Source organism: Anoplopoma fimbria, chromosome 19 (genome assembly GCF_027596085.1).
Source record: "Anoplopoma fimbria isolate UVic2021 breed Golden Eagle Sablefish chromosome 19, Afim_UVic_2022, whole genome shotgun sequence".
NCBI classification, from domain to species: domain Eukaryota; kingdom Metazoa; phylum Chordata; class Actinopteri; order Perciformes; family Anoplopomatidae; genus Anoplopoma; species Anoplopoma fimbria.
The window spans coordinates 27184087-27200867 of record NC_072467.1 but is presented as its reverse complement, the minus strand read 5'-3'; the positions used below and the strand labels follow the sequence as shown (position 1 = coordinate 27200867).

General features: G+C 40.3%; 1 protein-coding gene across 4 annotated transcripts in view; it reads right to left on the bottom strand.

Moving 5' to 3' along the window:
* Positions 1 to 16781, bottom strand: part of cadps2 (Ca++-dependent secretion activator 2) — a 165363-nt gene that overhangs the window by 34214 nt on the left and 114368 nt on the right. For 3 of the 4 annotated variants that reach the window (XM_054619214.1, XM_054619215.1, XM_054619216.1), the window contains exons 18-20: positions 10795 to 10951; positions 5143 to 5284; positions 42 to 197 (exon numbers count right to left, since the gene is read on the bottom strand). In XM_054619214.1, coding sequence (XP_054475189.1) covers positions 42 to 197; positions 5143 to 5284; positions 10795 to 10951 — 455 coding nt within the window. Of the gene's footprint in view, positions 1 to 41; positions 198 to 3733; positions 3854 to 5142; positions 5285 to 10794; positions 10952 to 16781 lie in introns of all 4 variants that reach the window. The other variant, XM_054619217.1, reaches the window with a different exon arrangement.

Here is a 16781-nt window from a genome sequence, read left to right as displayed (position 1 = left end):
CCAGAGGTCCTGATCCAGCTGCGGCGACCCCTCAGTCTGACCTCTTGACACAGGCCTCCATCATGTCGCTGGCCATCAGCTTGAGTCTCTGCTCCAGATGTTCGGCGAACTCGGGCTCCGGCCAGTGTAGGTCCATCACGAACATCTGCAGAGCATCCAGCTTCCAGAACAAGTCCTCCGAGGTGGCCGAGCCGTTACTGCAGGAAGTGATGGAGAGGGTTACTGAGTGAACGTCACAAAGACGACAACGACAACACGGAGGCGTCGGCTTTTCCACCAAACTCTTATTTTGGTAAATTTGTCGAATTCTTTCTAAAGATTTCCACACTGATAGTCTTCACTATGAGTCTTGTAATATACTGCTCATAGTATTTCTTTCCAGGTGTAGTAGAGAGATGTAATACAAAGAGTATAAACAGTGTCTACTTTACTTGTAATGCTGATTGGGCTTTTAACTACTTTTTCTAACTTTTCTAAAGTGTTGTAAATCCATTTTAACTTGGTACAATGTGCTTTATTCTCACCTTTACTTTCACTTTTGGTTCTGGACTTTTCCCAGGAAAGTAAAATGTCTTCTTTCCGATTACTTTTAATGAAAGTTGCTTAAAATGTATATCTTTGAATATTTGTTTACATTTTGGAGCTACATTTTTATGTATTAACTTATGAAAAGCATTACTGTGCATTATGGAGGGAGAGACTCGTCGATGCTTTGTTCTCTAAAACTGAAGCCGCATATGATGCTGACTTGCATTAAATAGCTGACGGGCTACTTTCAGTACCGATGGCTCAGTTCCAATAGTTGTCCCAGTAAACCCAGTAAGCGAGCCAGCAAGAAGAAAATCTACACGCTGGAACAAGTCTACCTACATGGAATGCAGTCGTTTTGAATCAATTACACCTTTTCTTACAACGTGAGTCTTAAACATAATTTAACACACGTTGTGGACTGTTTATTGATCTACACCAAACTGATCTTTCAAAGAAGAAAGGAAGAAAACAAATCTAAGAACTAAAAAATTAAAAGGCACAAATGTTCCTGATTTGTATTAAATGTGCACAAACTGGTTGGATCCTCACTGGTGTTTCGTACAACCAGTGGTGTCAGTAAATGCATCACACTGAGTGTATTCAGGATCTTCAACAGGTTTTTGGTGGTTTTGGTGCAGAGCAGTGAGACAGATGGACGTCTCCACGCCTTCTCCCCTGTGCACAGGTTACACAGCAACACATGGCAACGCCTCGATCCACCGACATCCAAGTGTACAGCGCCCCGGCTAGAATGAGTGGAGGGGGGGTTCAAACAAGCTCCACTCACTCCCTCACTTTTCTCACTTCGCCTTTAAAAGACTGTTACCTTAACAAGTGGCGCACAGGAATAAACGCTTTGGGCTGAGTCCGCGGTGCAATTAGACGCTCGGCGGCTATCCCCCTCATGTCTAATTAGTGGTGCTCTTCTCTGAGCGCGCTCCGCCCCCCCCTCCCCGGGGGACGGGCCGATCCCACTCGCCCGTCTGTGCTCGCTAATGAAGTGCCAGCTTTTTTTTTTATATTCTTTTTTTTATTATTTCATTGGATCGAGGAGGGCCAAGCGAAGTGAGGTAGAGGAGGAACAGTGTGGTCTGTGTGGTGGTGGGGGGGAAGGCTGGGGGAGTCGGAACGAGGAGCCTTTTTAAGGAAACGCCACCAGCCTCCTGGTCGAGCGTTGGCAGCATTTGGCAGTTAATGACTTCAACTCAGATGAGGATGTAGATGCTCTTCATACATCACTACTATGTCCTGATTATGGGAGAGACATGTGTTTTTTTTAAATGTTGCTAAGAATGTTGCCTATATGGATGGAAGAAAACTGTGTTGTCCTAAGCATAAGACAGTGTAAATCTTCATTGTTTTGTTTGCTATGATTTGAGCCAAAGGGACATTTACAGTATAAAAGAAGCAGGCGGGTTTAACTAAATAAACTTCTCTCCACTTACAAGATGTCAGGTAGATGTATGCCATGCAAGCTGCAATAGAAAATTGAGGATTTGTGTTATTATTACACTGATATTCCTTACATCGCAGCATGCACAGCGCGTCACAAGATGCATGCAGGCGGCGCCACACTGACAAAAGAGCCACAGTGTCACAGAAACAATTTAGAGCCCGGCTCCCACAGACGGGAATAATTCTGCATGCTCTCCAGCTCGCTGTCAGAGAGTCGGACTCAGCGGCATCGCACAGTTTCTGTGGAAGGACTTAGTAAAGTAAAACGGTAAAACTTGAGTAGGACTTCATGCGGAGGCGAGGAAAAAGAAAAAGAAGAAAAGTTTCTTGCCATAATAATTCATTTCTAGTGACTCTTTGACAAACATGCAGAAGTCTTCACACACACCTGACCCGGAAAACAAAACAACACTTTCTTCTCCGCTTTTTCAAATCTGACTACAAATCTTTGGTGGTAAATACTAAAAGGACTACATGTTTACGCAGCATATGTAAATGCAGCAAATGTCGGACTTGAATGTGTCAGCCGGCAACCTCCAGTTCCACAGAGTGAAGTCTATGAGAAAATGACTTATAATGATGATTTATAACGTAACGTAACAACGTAACGTAACAACGTAACGTAACAACGTAACGTAACAACGTAACGTAACAACGTAACAACGTAACTTAACAACGTAACGTAACAACGTAACAACGTAACGTAACAACGTAACATAACAACGTAACGTAACAAACGTAACGTAACTTAACGTAACTTAACGTAACGTAACAACGTAACGTAACAACGTAACGTAACTTAACAACGTATCTTAACAACGTAACGTAACAATGTAACAACGTAACAATGTAATAACGTAACAATGTAATAACGTAACAATGTAACAACGTAAAGTAACAACATAACAAAACAACGCAACAAAACAATATAACAATGTAACGTAACAACCTAACATAACAACCTAACATAACAACCTAACATAACAACCTAACATAACAACCTAACGTAACTACGTAACAACTTAATGTAACAACGTAACATAACAACGTAAAGTAACAACATAACAAAACAACGCAACATAACGTAACACAACGTAACATAACAACGTAACGTAACAACGTAACGTAACAACGTAACAACATAACAAAAACGTAACAACGTAACATAACAACGTAACGTAACAACGTAACGTAACAACGTAACGTAACAACGTAACGTAACAACGTAACATAACAACGTAACGTAACAACGTAACATAACAACGTAACATAACAACGTAACATAACAACGTAACGTAACAACGTCACGTAACAAGGGAACGCAACAATGTAATGTAACAACGAGAAGGAACATAGGAACGAAACAGGGTAACGTAACAATGTAACATAACAACCATAAAAAACAAACTAGCCTTAATAAATAAAATCCGCCCTTACTGAACAAGCGTAAACTCAATGTTGACTTTTGCTTTTCACACGGGACACGATAGCAGAGAAGTCCTGTGTTTGTTTGACCCATCCACCAAATCTCCCACCCACCCTCAGTGGACCTCCTCTATATCATGCTAGTTATTATACCACATGACTTTCAGGGTTCAGAGCTGGAGGCAGCACATCAACAATCCTATAGTCTTAGAGTTCAGGTCTGGGTGTCTTTTATTGGATACCATCTTGGATTATTCTCGATTATAAAATTCTCAGGCTGTGTGAAGACCTGTAGTCCGGTCCACCATCCCCTCATACATACGTGTTCTCACACAGCGGTCCCATCCAGGCCGGTGCTGAGAAGCTGGGCATCTGTGGCAGCGTGAGAGGAAGGCTGGGCACTTTGGGAAGAGGAACGCTCGCTAGGTTGTTAGTTAACGACCTGCCGAGTGGGAGTCAGCGAGAGGTCGATGGATGGCGGAGACGGAAAAATGTTAAAAGAATGAAAGAGAAGAAATAGAGACAGTAACCACAGCGCACGCACACACACACACACACACACACACACACACACACACACACACACACACACACACACACACACACAGAGAGAAGAATAGTAACATATAATAGCAGCCACTTGTTCTGTTCTAATTCATCAATAGCAAAACCATTAAAAGACAGAAAAGTCACTGCTCTCTTCCATTCTTTGCGTTTCCTTTCACTTCAGGTGTGTTTGGCTTCAGAGTGCAGCTCTCAGAGCGTCGTTCCTGACTGCAGCGTGTCCTTGCTGTCGGAGTTTTACATTCAGCTCTGCATCCTTTTGTCCTGTGCAGCGTTTGGTCTGCTCTTTGTTTGTTTTTTTATTATTTCTATCACATTCATGCAGCTGACAATGAGAGATGGAGCTGACCGAGCTCACTCAGAGGACGAGGGGAGAATTATATCAGAAAGACACAACTCGGAAAAAAACACAAAATCAATTTATCACTAAAATAAACAATTCAAATGGTCATGGAGATAAAAAAATATGAAAATATGTTCAACTTTATGTGTTTTGCTCACAACATTTTCTTGCTGCGTACCACACCGTGAGCTCTTCGTAAACCGATCGGCTTGCCTGTCCCACTCTCAAATATTGTTCATTTTTATTATTCCAGCTAAGGAATAATAAAGTCCAGCTAAGAACAAAATGCAGATGATGTAGCTGCAGTGATGTGATACCATCTGGAGTCTGCAAAGGGTGTTTATTTTGATAATTTGACCGGCTGCTTTAGCCGTTCAACCTGCTGCCCGGCTTTATCTGCTCTGTGCAACGACAGTCGGCTCTGTCAAAAATATACTAGGTGTGTATTTTAAGCAGAGCAGAGATCCACTTCTGAAATTAACAGTTACGCATCTGGTCGAATCACAAGAATTGGCTAAAGTGGCTAAAATTGAATGCCACTAAGAGTTCTTAGATTCTTATTTGTTAACTGATGTTTTTATAATGATACCTGACTTCAAACCCACTGAGTCTGCACATTATTTAATTGGTATCTTCTATTCTACTCTTTTAAATCCTATTCGTATGTCTTTTTATATTGTTGTACCGTTTATTTTGTATCTTGTTGTGGTGCCTTTTATTCCTCTGTAAAACACATAAACACGTTAAAGTAATCATACTGACAAACTGGGTCGGAAATTAAATTACCCACCATTTACACCAGAACTTGGTTGGTGGACTCTTACTTGACAGAATGCCAGGTCTCCTGCTCGAAGCCGCGGTGGATGGACTGAGCGATGGACGACTCCATCAGGTCGATGTAGCGCACCACCAGGGGGACGAACAGGTCCTGAAGGTGTTTGTGGAACGTCCCGTTGCACAGGTGAACTGTGAAAAAGGAAGACCAGGTGAGCAGATGTAATACCATTTAAATGAACAAAGAATATGTAACTATAACACCAAAATGGTTTTAATTCCATAACACTGAACTGTCTTAAAGCTGCATTCTCTCTCCTGTCCACCAGGGGGCGACTCCTCTGGTTGTATAGAAGTCTATGAGAAAATGACTCTACTTCTCTCTTGATTTATTCCCTCAGTAAACATTGTAAACATGAGTTTATGGTCTCAATCTCTAGTTTCAAGTCTTCTTCAATACAGCATGATGTTCATTTAGTAAATGATGCTCCATTTAGAGTCAAACAGACCATAAAGCAGGGGATGCTTTAGGGCGGGGCTACACACTGATTGACAGGTCGGTATCACAGGGTTGTACGGTCTACGAGTTTTCCGTGTTTTTGTCTTCAAACTTAAACCTTTTCACAAAGTTAATTGTTACATTTTGGTCGGCTAAAAATCTCTTATTCAGAGTTTGGTTGCAAAAACCAACATGGCGACGGCCAAATTCACTCGAGGCTTCAAAACTGTAGTCCACAAACCAATAGGGGACCCTCAATGACTAAGTCCACTTCTTGAGCAATCTATGAGCAAACCTGAACATTAGAAGACTTTCAAAAGGTGTAATTTATACTGAAACAATCGACTTCGACTGCACTGTGTTCCTGATATTGCGTACACCCCCTGAATGCCTCCTTGTAGGTTCCAGAAAGACAGTGAAACAGACATATGATCCCCCCGAGACGCCGACGGTCCACAGCGAGCTGAGACAAAGACAGACAGTGTCGGGTGTGAAGCGAGCAGGCTGGTCTCTCAGGGCTTCATTAGTTTTAATTCCTCTCTCGCTCTGCTCCGTCATGATTAACACTAGCCTTTTTGCCCTCCAGAGAGTGAAAAAAAACAGACTCCCTCGCAGAAAACGCTCGCCATCACACGCTGACAATCAAGTGAGCATTTAAATAATCTACAGAACAAATGAGAGATAATACACGTGTGGAAGACAATCCTCAAAGAGTCGGTTAGATATATATTGAGTCACCTGAGATCAGCGGCCACTTCAGAGTTTTTGTTAGATTTTTCGGGACCTTTTTGAATATTTAAAAAAAGGCTGTGAACAATTAGAGGAGTCATGGATTGTTCATAATTCATCACAGTGAGGCTCAGAGAAGGCGTACGGTAAATAAACTTCATTCTTTGAGTCTGAGACTGCGATGGAACTCAAAATGAATCTCTCACTTCAGACATAATTATCAAAAAAGGGAAGACCTCATTTGTGCAAACAGTCAAAACTATGAATTCGCCAGTTCTGTAATTCGGCTTCTGTCTGTTGCCTCATTACGCTTCAATTTAAGTTGACTAATGTTGTGACACTTGGAATAATTACGGCATTAACGCGGAATGGTAATTAGAAAAAAAATGATAAAAGATACGAGCCACAAAGAAAGAGATTTGTGGGTTTCTTCACACAATGAAACGCTGAGTTTTTCCTTTTTTTGTTCCCAGCAGTGCCCTTGGGCTGTCTGTCTATCTGCCTGCCTGTTACTGTATTGGAGGTACTTTGGCATCGGCCATGTTAAATAACGCCTCGCATCTCGCCAAATCTCTGCTGGCTCCCAGACAAAGCCTCCGAGCCGACGGAGGGCTTTGGAAGGAGGAAACAATGAGACAATTTCAGCAGTCAAATGAAATCTGACGCTTCTGTTTATCGTGGAATGAAAAACGACAGCAACCTGAAATACAGCAGCGCAATGTTTTTTATCTAAAGTTTCAAACATCTCTTTTTAGGTTGTTGTTTCTTTTATCGCACTGTTGTGACCCTGAGAAGTAGAAAAGCACATTACGAACATAAGTGGGTGTGGATGTGTTCCAGAAAAATAGTTTATCATTCATAAAACGACAAAAAAGACGGGAAATGATTGAGGACACGATGAAATCTCACCTCGAAGTTAATCTTTCTTTTATTTTCAGCTTCCATCTTTTATCAGTAGACGAGTTTGACTGATTGAATTTCCCCTCGTTCCATTGCTCAACTCTTGTGTTTGTGCTTTATAAATAAAGTTTATTTGAATGATTTAACTATCAGGAAACCAACAGGAGAGATGATCACAGGACCAATCCTGATCCACAAATGACCAAAGAGAACATTTCAGAAGACCGAGTTTATTATCCAGGTATACTTTGTTAAAACCACCATGATTTTCCTATAAATCGTGCCAAAAACAAAAGATTTATAGCTTTAAATCAACATATTAATCTCCAGACAACCCAAAAACTTAATCACAACTCTTTAACTGTTTTTCTTTTCCTAAATAGTGGACTTCCTAGCTCATTACATGTCCATAAGAAGGATGTTCCCTTAAAACTAAACTGGGTTCTCAAATACATTTCGAGGGAAACGTATTTCCTGCAGTTTTAAACACAAGTGGTTAACGTTGAAATTTGACACAAAACAAAAATGTCACTAAACTACATTGCTAGGTTTAGTAATCAAAAATGGTTCCGCTTAAATAAGTTAATAAGTTATTAGTATAACTCTGTAACGTTAAACTTTTAGCATAACTTTAAAATAAGTAAAACGCCAAAACCGTTGAGGCCTGACGTTGTGCTACCTAGACGGGTCAGCTGACCGCGCCCGTCCTCCGGCCTCGACGTCTTCCTCCGCTGATCGTGTTAATTACTTCCCAGCCGGAGCGTGCGAGGTTCCGTTAACCTCGTCTCCTAACGAGCCTCGTTAGCGAGAACGTGTGTGTCGTGTCGGGACATTTCCTCAGAAAAAGATTCAGCTTCAGAGGCATGACCAGGAAGGTCAGGCTTTAAGCATAGAGGAGAGCATGATGGGAAATTAACGAGTGTTGGCAGCGAGGTGTCCGACGGATCACAAAGGTATTTTTGTTCCTCTGCAGGTGAATCTTTGTACTAATTTGTTGTTTTTAAACATCCAATTCACACTCATTATTTTAAGGTATAAATACTTCATTACCCAGAAACTATGGGGTGAACTGAAAGTGAAAAAAAGTCCTTTTCTCAGTGTAAGTGTGTATGGAGGTAGTGTGTTTTCAGGTCATGGAAGTTAATTGAAACATTTTGGGTCGCCTAAAATATCTTATTTAGCGTTCAGTCGTATTTAGCTCCATCCACTTGTGTCACTTCTAGTTGCAAAAAAAGGAGTTGGCCAGAAACCAAGATGGCGACGTCAAGGCTTCAAAACTGTAGTCCACAAACCAATGGGTGACGTCACAATGACTTGGTCCACTTCTCATAGACAGTCTATGGTCGGTTGTGCGATCAGTGTGAAACTAGAAAGACATTTCTTGGATTCAGTTTGGATCTTTCACTTTCTGAGTTTCCCCTACAGATAAAACTGACAGAATTTAATTTGGAAAGAATCTGAAGCAGCTCTGCGTGTGTGTGAGTGTGTGTGTGTGTGTGTGTGTGTGTGTGTGTGTGTGTGTGTGTGTGTGTGTGTGTGTGTGTGTGGAGGATGATCTCACTGCTCCACACACTTGCTGGTTCGGAGCCCACAGAAACTGGCAGAGTGAAGCTGTGATTACAGGCAGCGGGAAATTCTACACAGAACTGTTTCTGACACTCCGATCACAATAAACGTTCAGCGGTGAACTTGTTTAGCTTAACTTCCTACTCGGTAAATGAAACGAGCAGTAGTTCGCTGCAAGAACGAGGCATCGGAGAAGAAAGAGGTCACATGATTAACGTAAAAACAGACTGATGAAGGCGTGGCCGAGGATTTTTCTGAAGATCACAATCTGCTCTCGTTTATTTAATGTCACACTGAGCGAACTGAGTCGATCCACAGCTTTAATGATTGGCATTTTTACAATAATTGTCAATAATCAGTTTGAAGTGGCTTTTGTAAAGTTACTTTGTCTGAACTCTGGTTCTAAGCAAATGCATCCTGGCTTCTAACAGCAGCAGAGAGATGGCGTTGTACATGAAGAAGAACATCTATTTCTCTTCGGGGGTCCCGCCGATAACCGTGTCACAAAATCCTGATCCTCTCCAGACCGGTAGAGTCTGTGCAGGTCAACTTAATCCAAGTTTACGCGACTTAAAGTCCGCTGACAAAAGCCCCAGATGAGAGTCAAAACAGCGCTCACTCCTGGGATGAGTGAATTTTCAAAGACGGGATCTGAGCCGTATCTAGCAGGTTAAACATCTGGAGTCCAAATTCCTGAAATTCTGAAAGTAGTTTTGACATCAATGGCAGCAACAACGCGCTAAAGCTTTCTGTAGATCAGCACATAAACAACTTGGATCAGCAGGTTCTGGTGGACAAGAAGACAACTCCTGTCTCATGGGGGTTTTGCTTCTTTTACCGTGAAACCTCTTCTGTGAGCTTTGTTGACTAATCGTAATTTTGAAGACGTAAAAGACTTGTTGAGGATACTTCTTAGTGAAATGTCGGCGGTCGCCGACGCTTCAAGATACCCCATTATAAGACAGATAGTTGTGTAATGTGATCAGTACAGCAATCTGACAACTTTAAAAGTCGTATACTGTGTCATTGCCATAACAAAAAGAAAACACTCCTATTTGAATGTTGATCATTTCTGCAACAGTGCTTTTGTTTTGAAAACCCAGGAAGGGGAACATCTTCTTGTACGTCTGATGATTGACTAAAGAAAAGCTAGTTGGATAGCTTCATCAGCAGGCTTGACAACCATCCACTAGAGTCCAGAATGGTTTACCTTAATCCAAGCAAACAGAGAAGCACTCATTCCTTCCTTCTGTTTGCGCCGTTTGGTCTGAACAGAGAAGTGCAAAGTATCATAGTCACTGTTTCCCATATGAGACATGCAGAATTTTCCTTTAACCTTTTTATCACATTCATGGCTAGAAGAAGATATAACTCAAAAATGTCTTTAGTGCAGAATAACACAGTTATAATGCCATAAATCATATAAAAAAAAAAAAAACGCAAGTTGAATTTATTTGATAATTCATTTTACAAAAATTGGAGAACAATATAATGTATATATCCAACATTGTTCCAAGTGTCCACAAGTTTTACCAATGTTAGAAAACAAATGGAGGCTCCATCTGCTATATATGTTAAGCTATTTTCATCTTTACAACCTCTCCTTACAGCCTCTCCTCTCCGTTCTGCTCTGTGTTCAGCAGCCTGAAGGTCATTAGTATAAGTTTCACAGAATGTTTGTCACGTCACTGTTGGTCTCAGATGAATCAATCGTGGCTTCCTAGTTGCGCTGATGAGCTCAGAATGTAATGTTTTTCACAGAATCTGGTTAAAGCAAACGGTTTATTTGGGGCGAGATATTAAATGAGACATGTAGAATAAAATGTTTTTGAGGAAATATCAAAGTTTTAAGGTTAGTTTTGGTTCTCTTTTCTGACTGAAGCGTTCGTCACTCATGATGTGTTCAAGGAACATCGGAAAGATGAAAATCTCGTGATGCTTTTTGATCTGCATCTGGCTCTGATAAACGGTGTACTTTTGTCACCTAGAGAGTAAAGGTCGTACTCACAGTCCGCTCGCAGGAAGTTGTTGAGGAGCTGGAACAGCGGGAAGCTGTCCCAGGAGTCAACGGGCTGGACCTGCAGAGCGCCGTCCATGTCGACCCGGTACAGAGACAGAAAGGTCTCGGCGTGTTCGGCCATCACCTCCGGCCACCACGAGAAAGCCTGAGAGACACGGAGAGGTGAGACGAGACGACAGCAGAGGAGAAAAAAGTGAAGTTGTCTTAGTTTTGGTACAAAGACGTTCGACGACTCACAACTCTTCAAAATTCAGTCTTAACATAGAACGTCTCTGTTTACATGAAAACCAACCACATGCTTCATGCTGATCACGACCACTTTGTTCCCTAACCATAATCAAGTGGTTGTTACTGTAATCACTACTTATTTATAGCCTATTATTATTACTTTTCGCCTTGAGGCAAAAGAAACGATCTGAATTCTGTATTGAGCACCTTCCATCTCCTGAAGCTTTTTAATCACCTTTCTGTTGTGCTCCCTCGTCTTCAGAGTGATTTTACCACCAAAAGCTGGACTTTCCAGGTTTACACATATTTATACAACCATTTAACCAATTAAATGGCTCTGCAAGTGTTTCCTACAAGGGTCAATACATGCATTTGGTATTTTTGATATGAAATTAATTCAAATCACTTTGACATTAAAGTGTCTTTTTCTGTAAATCAGCATAAAAACATTAGATCTACTTTTACTTCTACTTCACTAGATCTACTTTTATTTATGTTGTGAAACAGTTAAACATGAAAACTTGTGTGAATCCATTTTTATAGGCACTGTGTGTCTAATGTCTGGTAAAGGTCCAAAACTTCCTGATCTGAATAAGAAAGCTGACCCGTTAAAAGCTGCAGGAATCTGAATAAATGGAGGCGGACGGGAGAAATCTTTAGTTGCTGCTTTTAAATTGAAAAGGAGAAGAAAAAAAAGCATCCAGAGGAGATGTGCATTCCTTCTGTGTGGTTCTCCAGGGGTCAGAGGTCAGCCTGCTCAGGTGACCGCTGCTATTGACGACTAAAGGACATCTAAGAGAAAAGTGCAACCGGCCTTGAATCGCACGCTGGTGCACGGAGGTCGGTATTTGTAGATGTGAGACGGGAGAAAAGGGAAGTGACACGGCGGCGGATCGTACTCGTGGCCTCGCAGGACGACTCATCGGGCCTTTCAAACGCGCCTTTTCAGTTTCCTTTTACTGGAAACAAACAACATAAAACCAGCCCGACGATTCCTCGACACCCGCAACTCTTTTTCTTCTGGAGGCATCAATTTCAATAATAGCTGATTGTAAAGATCGTACATCAAGAAAGACAAGAAAGGAGCCGAGGAGTCAAAGAAAAGAGATGGAATAAAGGATGATTAGAGAAAGAGATGAATGGAATAAAGGCATGAAGAAAAGAAGAAGTAAAACAGAAAAAGGTCAGAAGAGGCAATTAAGATAAGATAAGATAAGATAAGATAAGATAAGATAATCCTTTATTAGTCCCGCAGCGGGGACATTTGCAGGCTTACAGCAGCAGAGAGTAAAGTGCACACAAGAGACATAGTAAAAGAAAGACAAGATAAAAATAAGAAATGAAATAAAAAAAATATATTTAAATATATATATTTTTTTATATATATAAATAAATAAGCAATAAGAAACAGTAAAAGAAAGTAACAGAAAGTAACAAAAAAAACAATTTAAAGGAAAAAGCTCACAGGTGAGCAGGAGCTGCTGTAAGAGGCGGCGCCATCAGTATCTAAATAGGAATAAATAGGAAGTAGAGTAAAAAATGATACAAAGGAGGACTGGAAGAAATAAAAAGGAACAGAGGAAAGATTGATGTGAAGAAGAGAAAGATAAGTGAAGAGACAAAAGAGTAAGAAATGGAGAAAAGAAGGGAGAGAATATGAAAGAAGGGAAAGAACGAGAAACAAAAGTGAAGAAGGAAGGATTGGAAGAGAGTAGGGAAGAAGAGACAGAAGAAGGAAGGAAAGGAAAATAAAAAGGAAGAAGTGACATGTTGAAGAAGAAAGCCAGAAAGAAGAATGACTGGAAGGAGTTCAGAGTAAAGGAAACAACAGGTGAAGCAAAAGGGAAGTTAGAAAAGGAAGAAGAAAGACTAATGGGAATAATATGTAAAGAGGAAAAGGGGAAGAAATAAAGGGGGTATTTAAAATGTTTTAAGCATTATTACAATCAAGTAGGGGAGAGGAAGATAAGCAGGAAGAAGTTAGGAAAGAGTAAATGGAGGAAGAGGGAAGAAGAAGGAAGCTGGGATAATAAAAGGGAATAATGGAAAAGGGAAGGAAGAGGGCAGGAAATATGAAAAGTAATGAAAAACAAAAAAGTGACGATTGAAAGTCGACGAAAGAAAGAAGAACAAAAGAAGAGAGGAAAAAAGCTAAGAAGGTAAAACAGGGAAAAAGGCAAGAATTATGACAAAGAAGAGAAGAAGAGAACATGTAAATAAAAGGAAAAAGGGAGGAACAGAGATTGAGAAGAAGGTAAGAAAGATCGGAACAAAGAAAGAAAGAAGAGAAGGAATAAAGAAACATTAAAGACTGAGGGAAGGTCAGAATAAAGCGGGAAAACGAGAGAAAGGAAATGAAATTTTTTGCAAAAAGTAAAGAAAGTTTGACAGGAAGTAGGAAGGAAAGAGGAAGAGGATCGACAGACAGACAGAACAAACAAATACAAATAAACAGAAGAGATAAAGAGAAGAAAGAATAAAGAACAAAGAAAGATAAGCATGGCGACAGCCGTAATCCAAGATGGCGACGGCGTTATCGCAGAACTTGAGGTGACGTCACCATGACTACGTCCACCTCTTATGTACGGTCTATGGTTTTAACTGCAACTCAAACATGAAGAACTTTCTTCCCTCGGGTTAGAGCTCATCTTAAAGTATTCATGTTGGCATTTAAGCAGAAAGCCATTTCCCTGTCGGTCAGTTTCATGAAAAGCCTTTCTTTCATCTTTACCTTATTTCTGCCATTTGACTTGTATATTCTGTTTCTTTGTCGACAAACAAACTTTACGCTCGATGTTTCATAAAAATGTTCTAGATTGGATCTATGTTGGTTCTCAAGCAGTCAGAACATCACGTTCCTTCATTACATTACATTACATTACAGTCATTCAGCAGACGCTTTTATCCAAAGCGACTTACAGGAAGTGTATTCAACATAGGTATTCAAGAGAACTACTAGTCACCAGAAGTCATCAGTGCATCTCCTTTCTTAAACGTGATGCAAACTGCTCCCAAGTATAAAACTTTCACTGCAAAAACACACAATTCTTACACTATATTTCATTATTTGCTCATCAAAATGTGCCTCATATCCTCATACAGCGGTTTGTATGATATTCTACAAAAAAGTATTCCTCGTATCCTACGTAAGTGTTTTTTCACAATAAAAGCTGAAATAAATCAGTTGTGATGTTATTATCACAATAAATCCTTCAACCATCACTTTAAAGAAAAACAACTTTTTAAAAGAACACATTTTGGTTTTTTTGAGTAACAGAGGAGATGTTTTAACAATCATGCGGCCATGAAACACGTTAACTCACAAACAACAACAAGGATCCGACAAACCGGCTGCAACACAACAAAAACACAAACGTGAGCGATGGATGAAACATTCATACGAATAAACTCACCTCTCTTCCCTTCTCACGGTGGGATACAAAAAAAGAGAAAGGAGCGTCAGATAAATGATAACAACTGGAATGTGATTTTCAAGGTTTCTGCTGTGATTGTTTGTTGTTGTGGACCGCTGAGTGAGTTTTCAGACCTCTTGAACTGGTTTTGTGATATCAGACAGTCAGAGATCTCTGCCTACCGACCGTCTGAGGATTCCTAAATACAAAGTCGTTGCTAGAAACGGCGGCGAGAGTCGTCCGCTATCAAACCTACGGCCACATCCTCACAGAGACCTGGATCCATCGTTCATACAGGATCAAGCTGCTCTTTAACGGCGGACTGCAGGACAGAGAGCAGGACTCCGGTGGACTCTGTGTTTACATCAAGATGCTCGGTACTCAAACACAGTCAAAATTTGATGGACGATGTTTTTCCTCATGTTGAATTTGGACTGTGAAGATGTCGGCCATATTATCTGTCCTGAGAATTATTTTTGTTGCTGTTGTTTACATTCCTTATGATGCAAAATTCAAAAAATGCACTAGAGGAATGTACTACTGTGTGTTTGACGTGTTACAAATGGTCTACAGCTGAATGTCGTTGTGCATCCTTGTGTTGCATAATGACAATAAATGCTTGAATCCTTGAACCTCCACACTGTTTTAGCAACAAAATCAGGGTGATCGTCTTCAGTCTGGAGTCCAGTTAGTCTAGTTTCTGATTAAAGTCCATCTCGACATCTCGAAAGTTGTCTTCACTGTGATGGTTCAGCTGCAGTGAATATTCAAAGACTCTTCTCCTGACATATTAATGACTGTAATGTAATATTTTTGAGAATTCTGTTATTCTGTTTACTTATTTGTTATAGAATAAGGAGGCATTGTCCAAAAGGTGGGTTGGTGTGTTTTATGCATGTTTGTAATCTCGAGTGGTGTTAAAACACAAATGAATATCCGATTGTCTTTTATTGTTGTTTAGCTGTGTCAGACTGAAATTACACTATTTTACACACTCTGCATGCGTTTTTATGTATTCTGCTTCTGATATATATATATATATATATATATATATTTAGTGTCTAACAATGCAACATAATCTTGTTTTTAGTCCATGTTCTATTTAACATAATTTTGTAATTTTAATATTATATTCTGTTTTTAGAGTGACTTTGAAACATCTGTCTAGGGACTACTGTCTAGGGGATACAGCAATGTTTTATTAATGTGCACTGTCCCTACCAAATAAACCAAATAAACCAAAAAATAAATAAATAAATTACCAAAAATGGTGAATTGAATTCCCCTCAACAAACAATAAACTGATTAGTCAATTCTTCGGCTCCAGCTCTAAAAGAATGAAGCGTGTTCAGAGCTCGTTTAAACATTCATCAGCTGAAGGAGGAAAGTTTCTCTGAACTTACCTGCAGGATTTTATGACATCACAACTAGTTTGCAGCCAAACTCTTTCATGGCATGGCATAGCAGTTAAACTTTTAAATTATATATATTTAATATACTCAAACATTGTCTTGACAGTAAAGACACAAGAAAGCAAACAATTATGATTCGTCTCTAAATTTAATTGTGACAGCTTGCGGCGGCGCTCTGAAAAAAATCCAAAACTAACTTGTCGTCGACATCACATCTGAAGCCCGGAGCACAGATCCACCGGTCGCCATGACAGCGGCAGAGCGCGGCGTTGTATTAATAGCTCAGAAACAGATGCCTGAGCGCCACGCTGCCACTTAGGGCCGATCAAACCGCCGCGTCTCAACACCTATGATTGATCAGTTTAACAGGCGGCGGCGTGCGTACGATACGTGGGCGGTGTTTTCACTGCCGACAGAAGAAAATGGACAGTGCTGCGAAAAGTGATCAAAAAGAGTTAATGAAATGATCAAGTGACTCTGTGGCGCCTCTGCTGCCGTCACTCAGACATGAAGAAGAAATAAAAAGACGAACAGAGTTTCTACTGAGGGTGAAATGGAAAAAAGGAAGAGTTTCAGAGTTAAACTGTTGTCATGAATACCACAAAGACGACGCCGTAAAGAGACGTTTTCTTTAGCAGATCAGCTCAACTCTGATATTCTGTCATATGAAAGTTATTCCATCCAGATCACTCAGCAGATATTTACCCTCTAGAATGATGACTAAGGATTAAGTGCAGGTTTGCCCCCTTTTAAGAGTTATTTAAAACAGATATGCACATTTTATTTGAGGTAACTGCTGAACAAAATGCTGTTGATCATTATAAATCACAGCAACATGATGGTACAGAAGTGCACAGCAATATATCATTCATATATGGTCAGTTATTTATGTACTCTGATGGCTTAAATCCTTTCTAAAGCA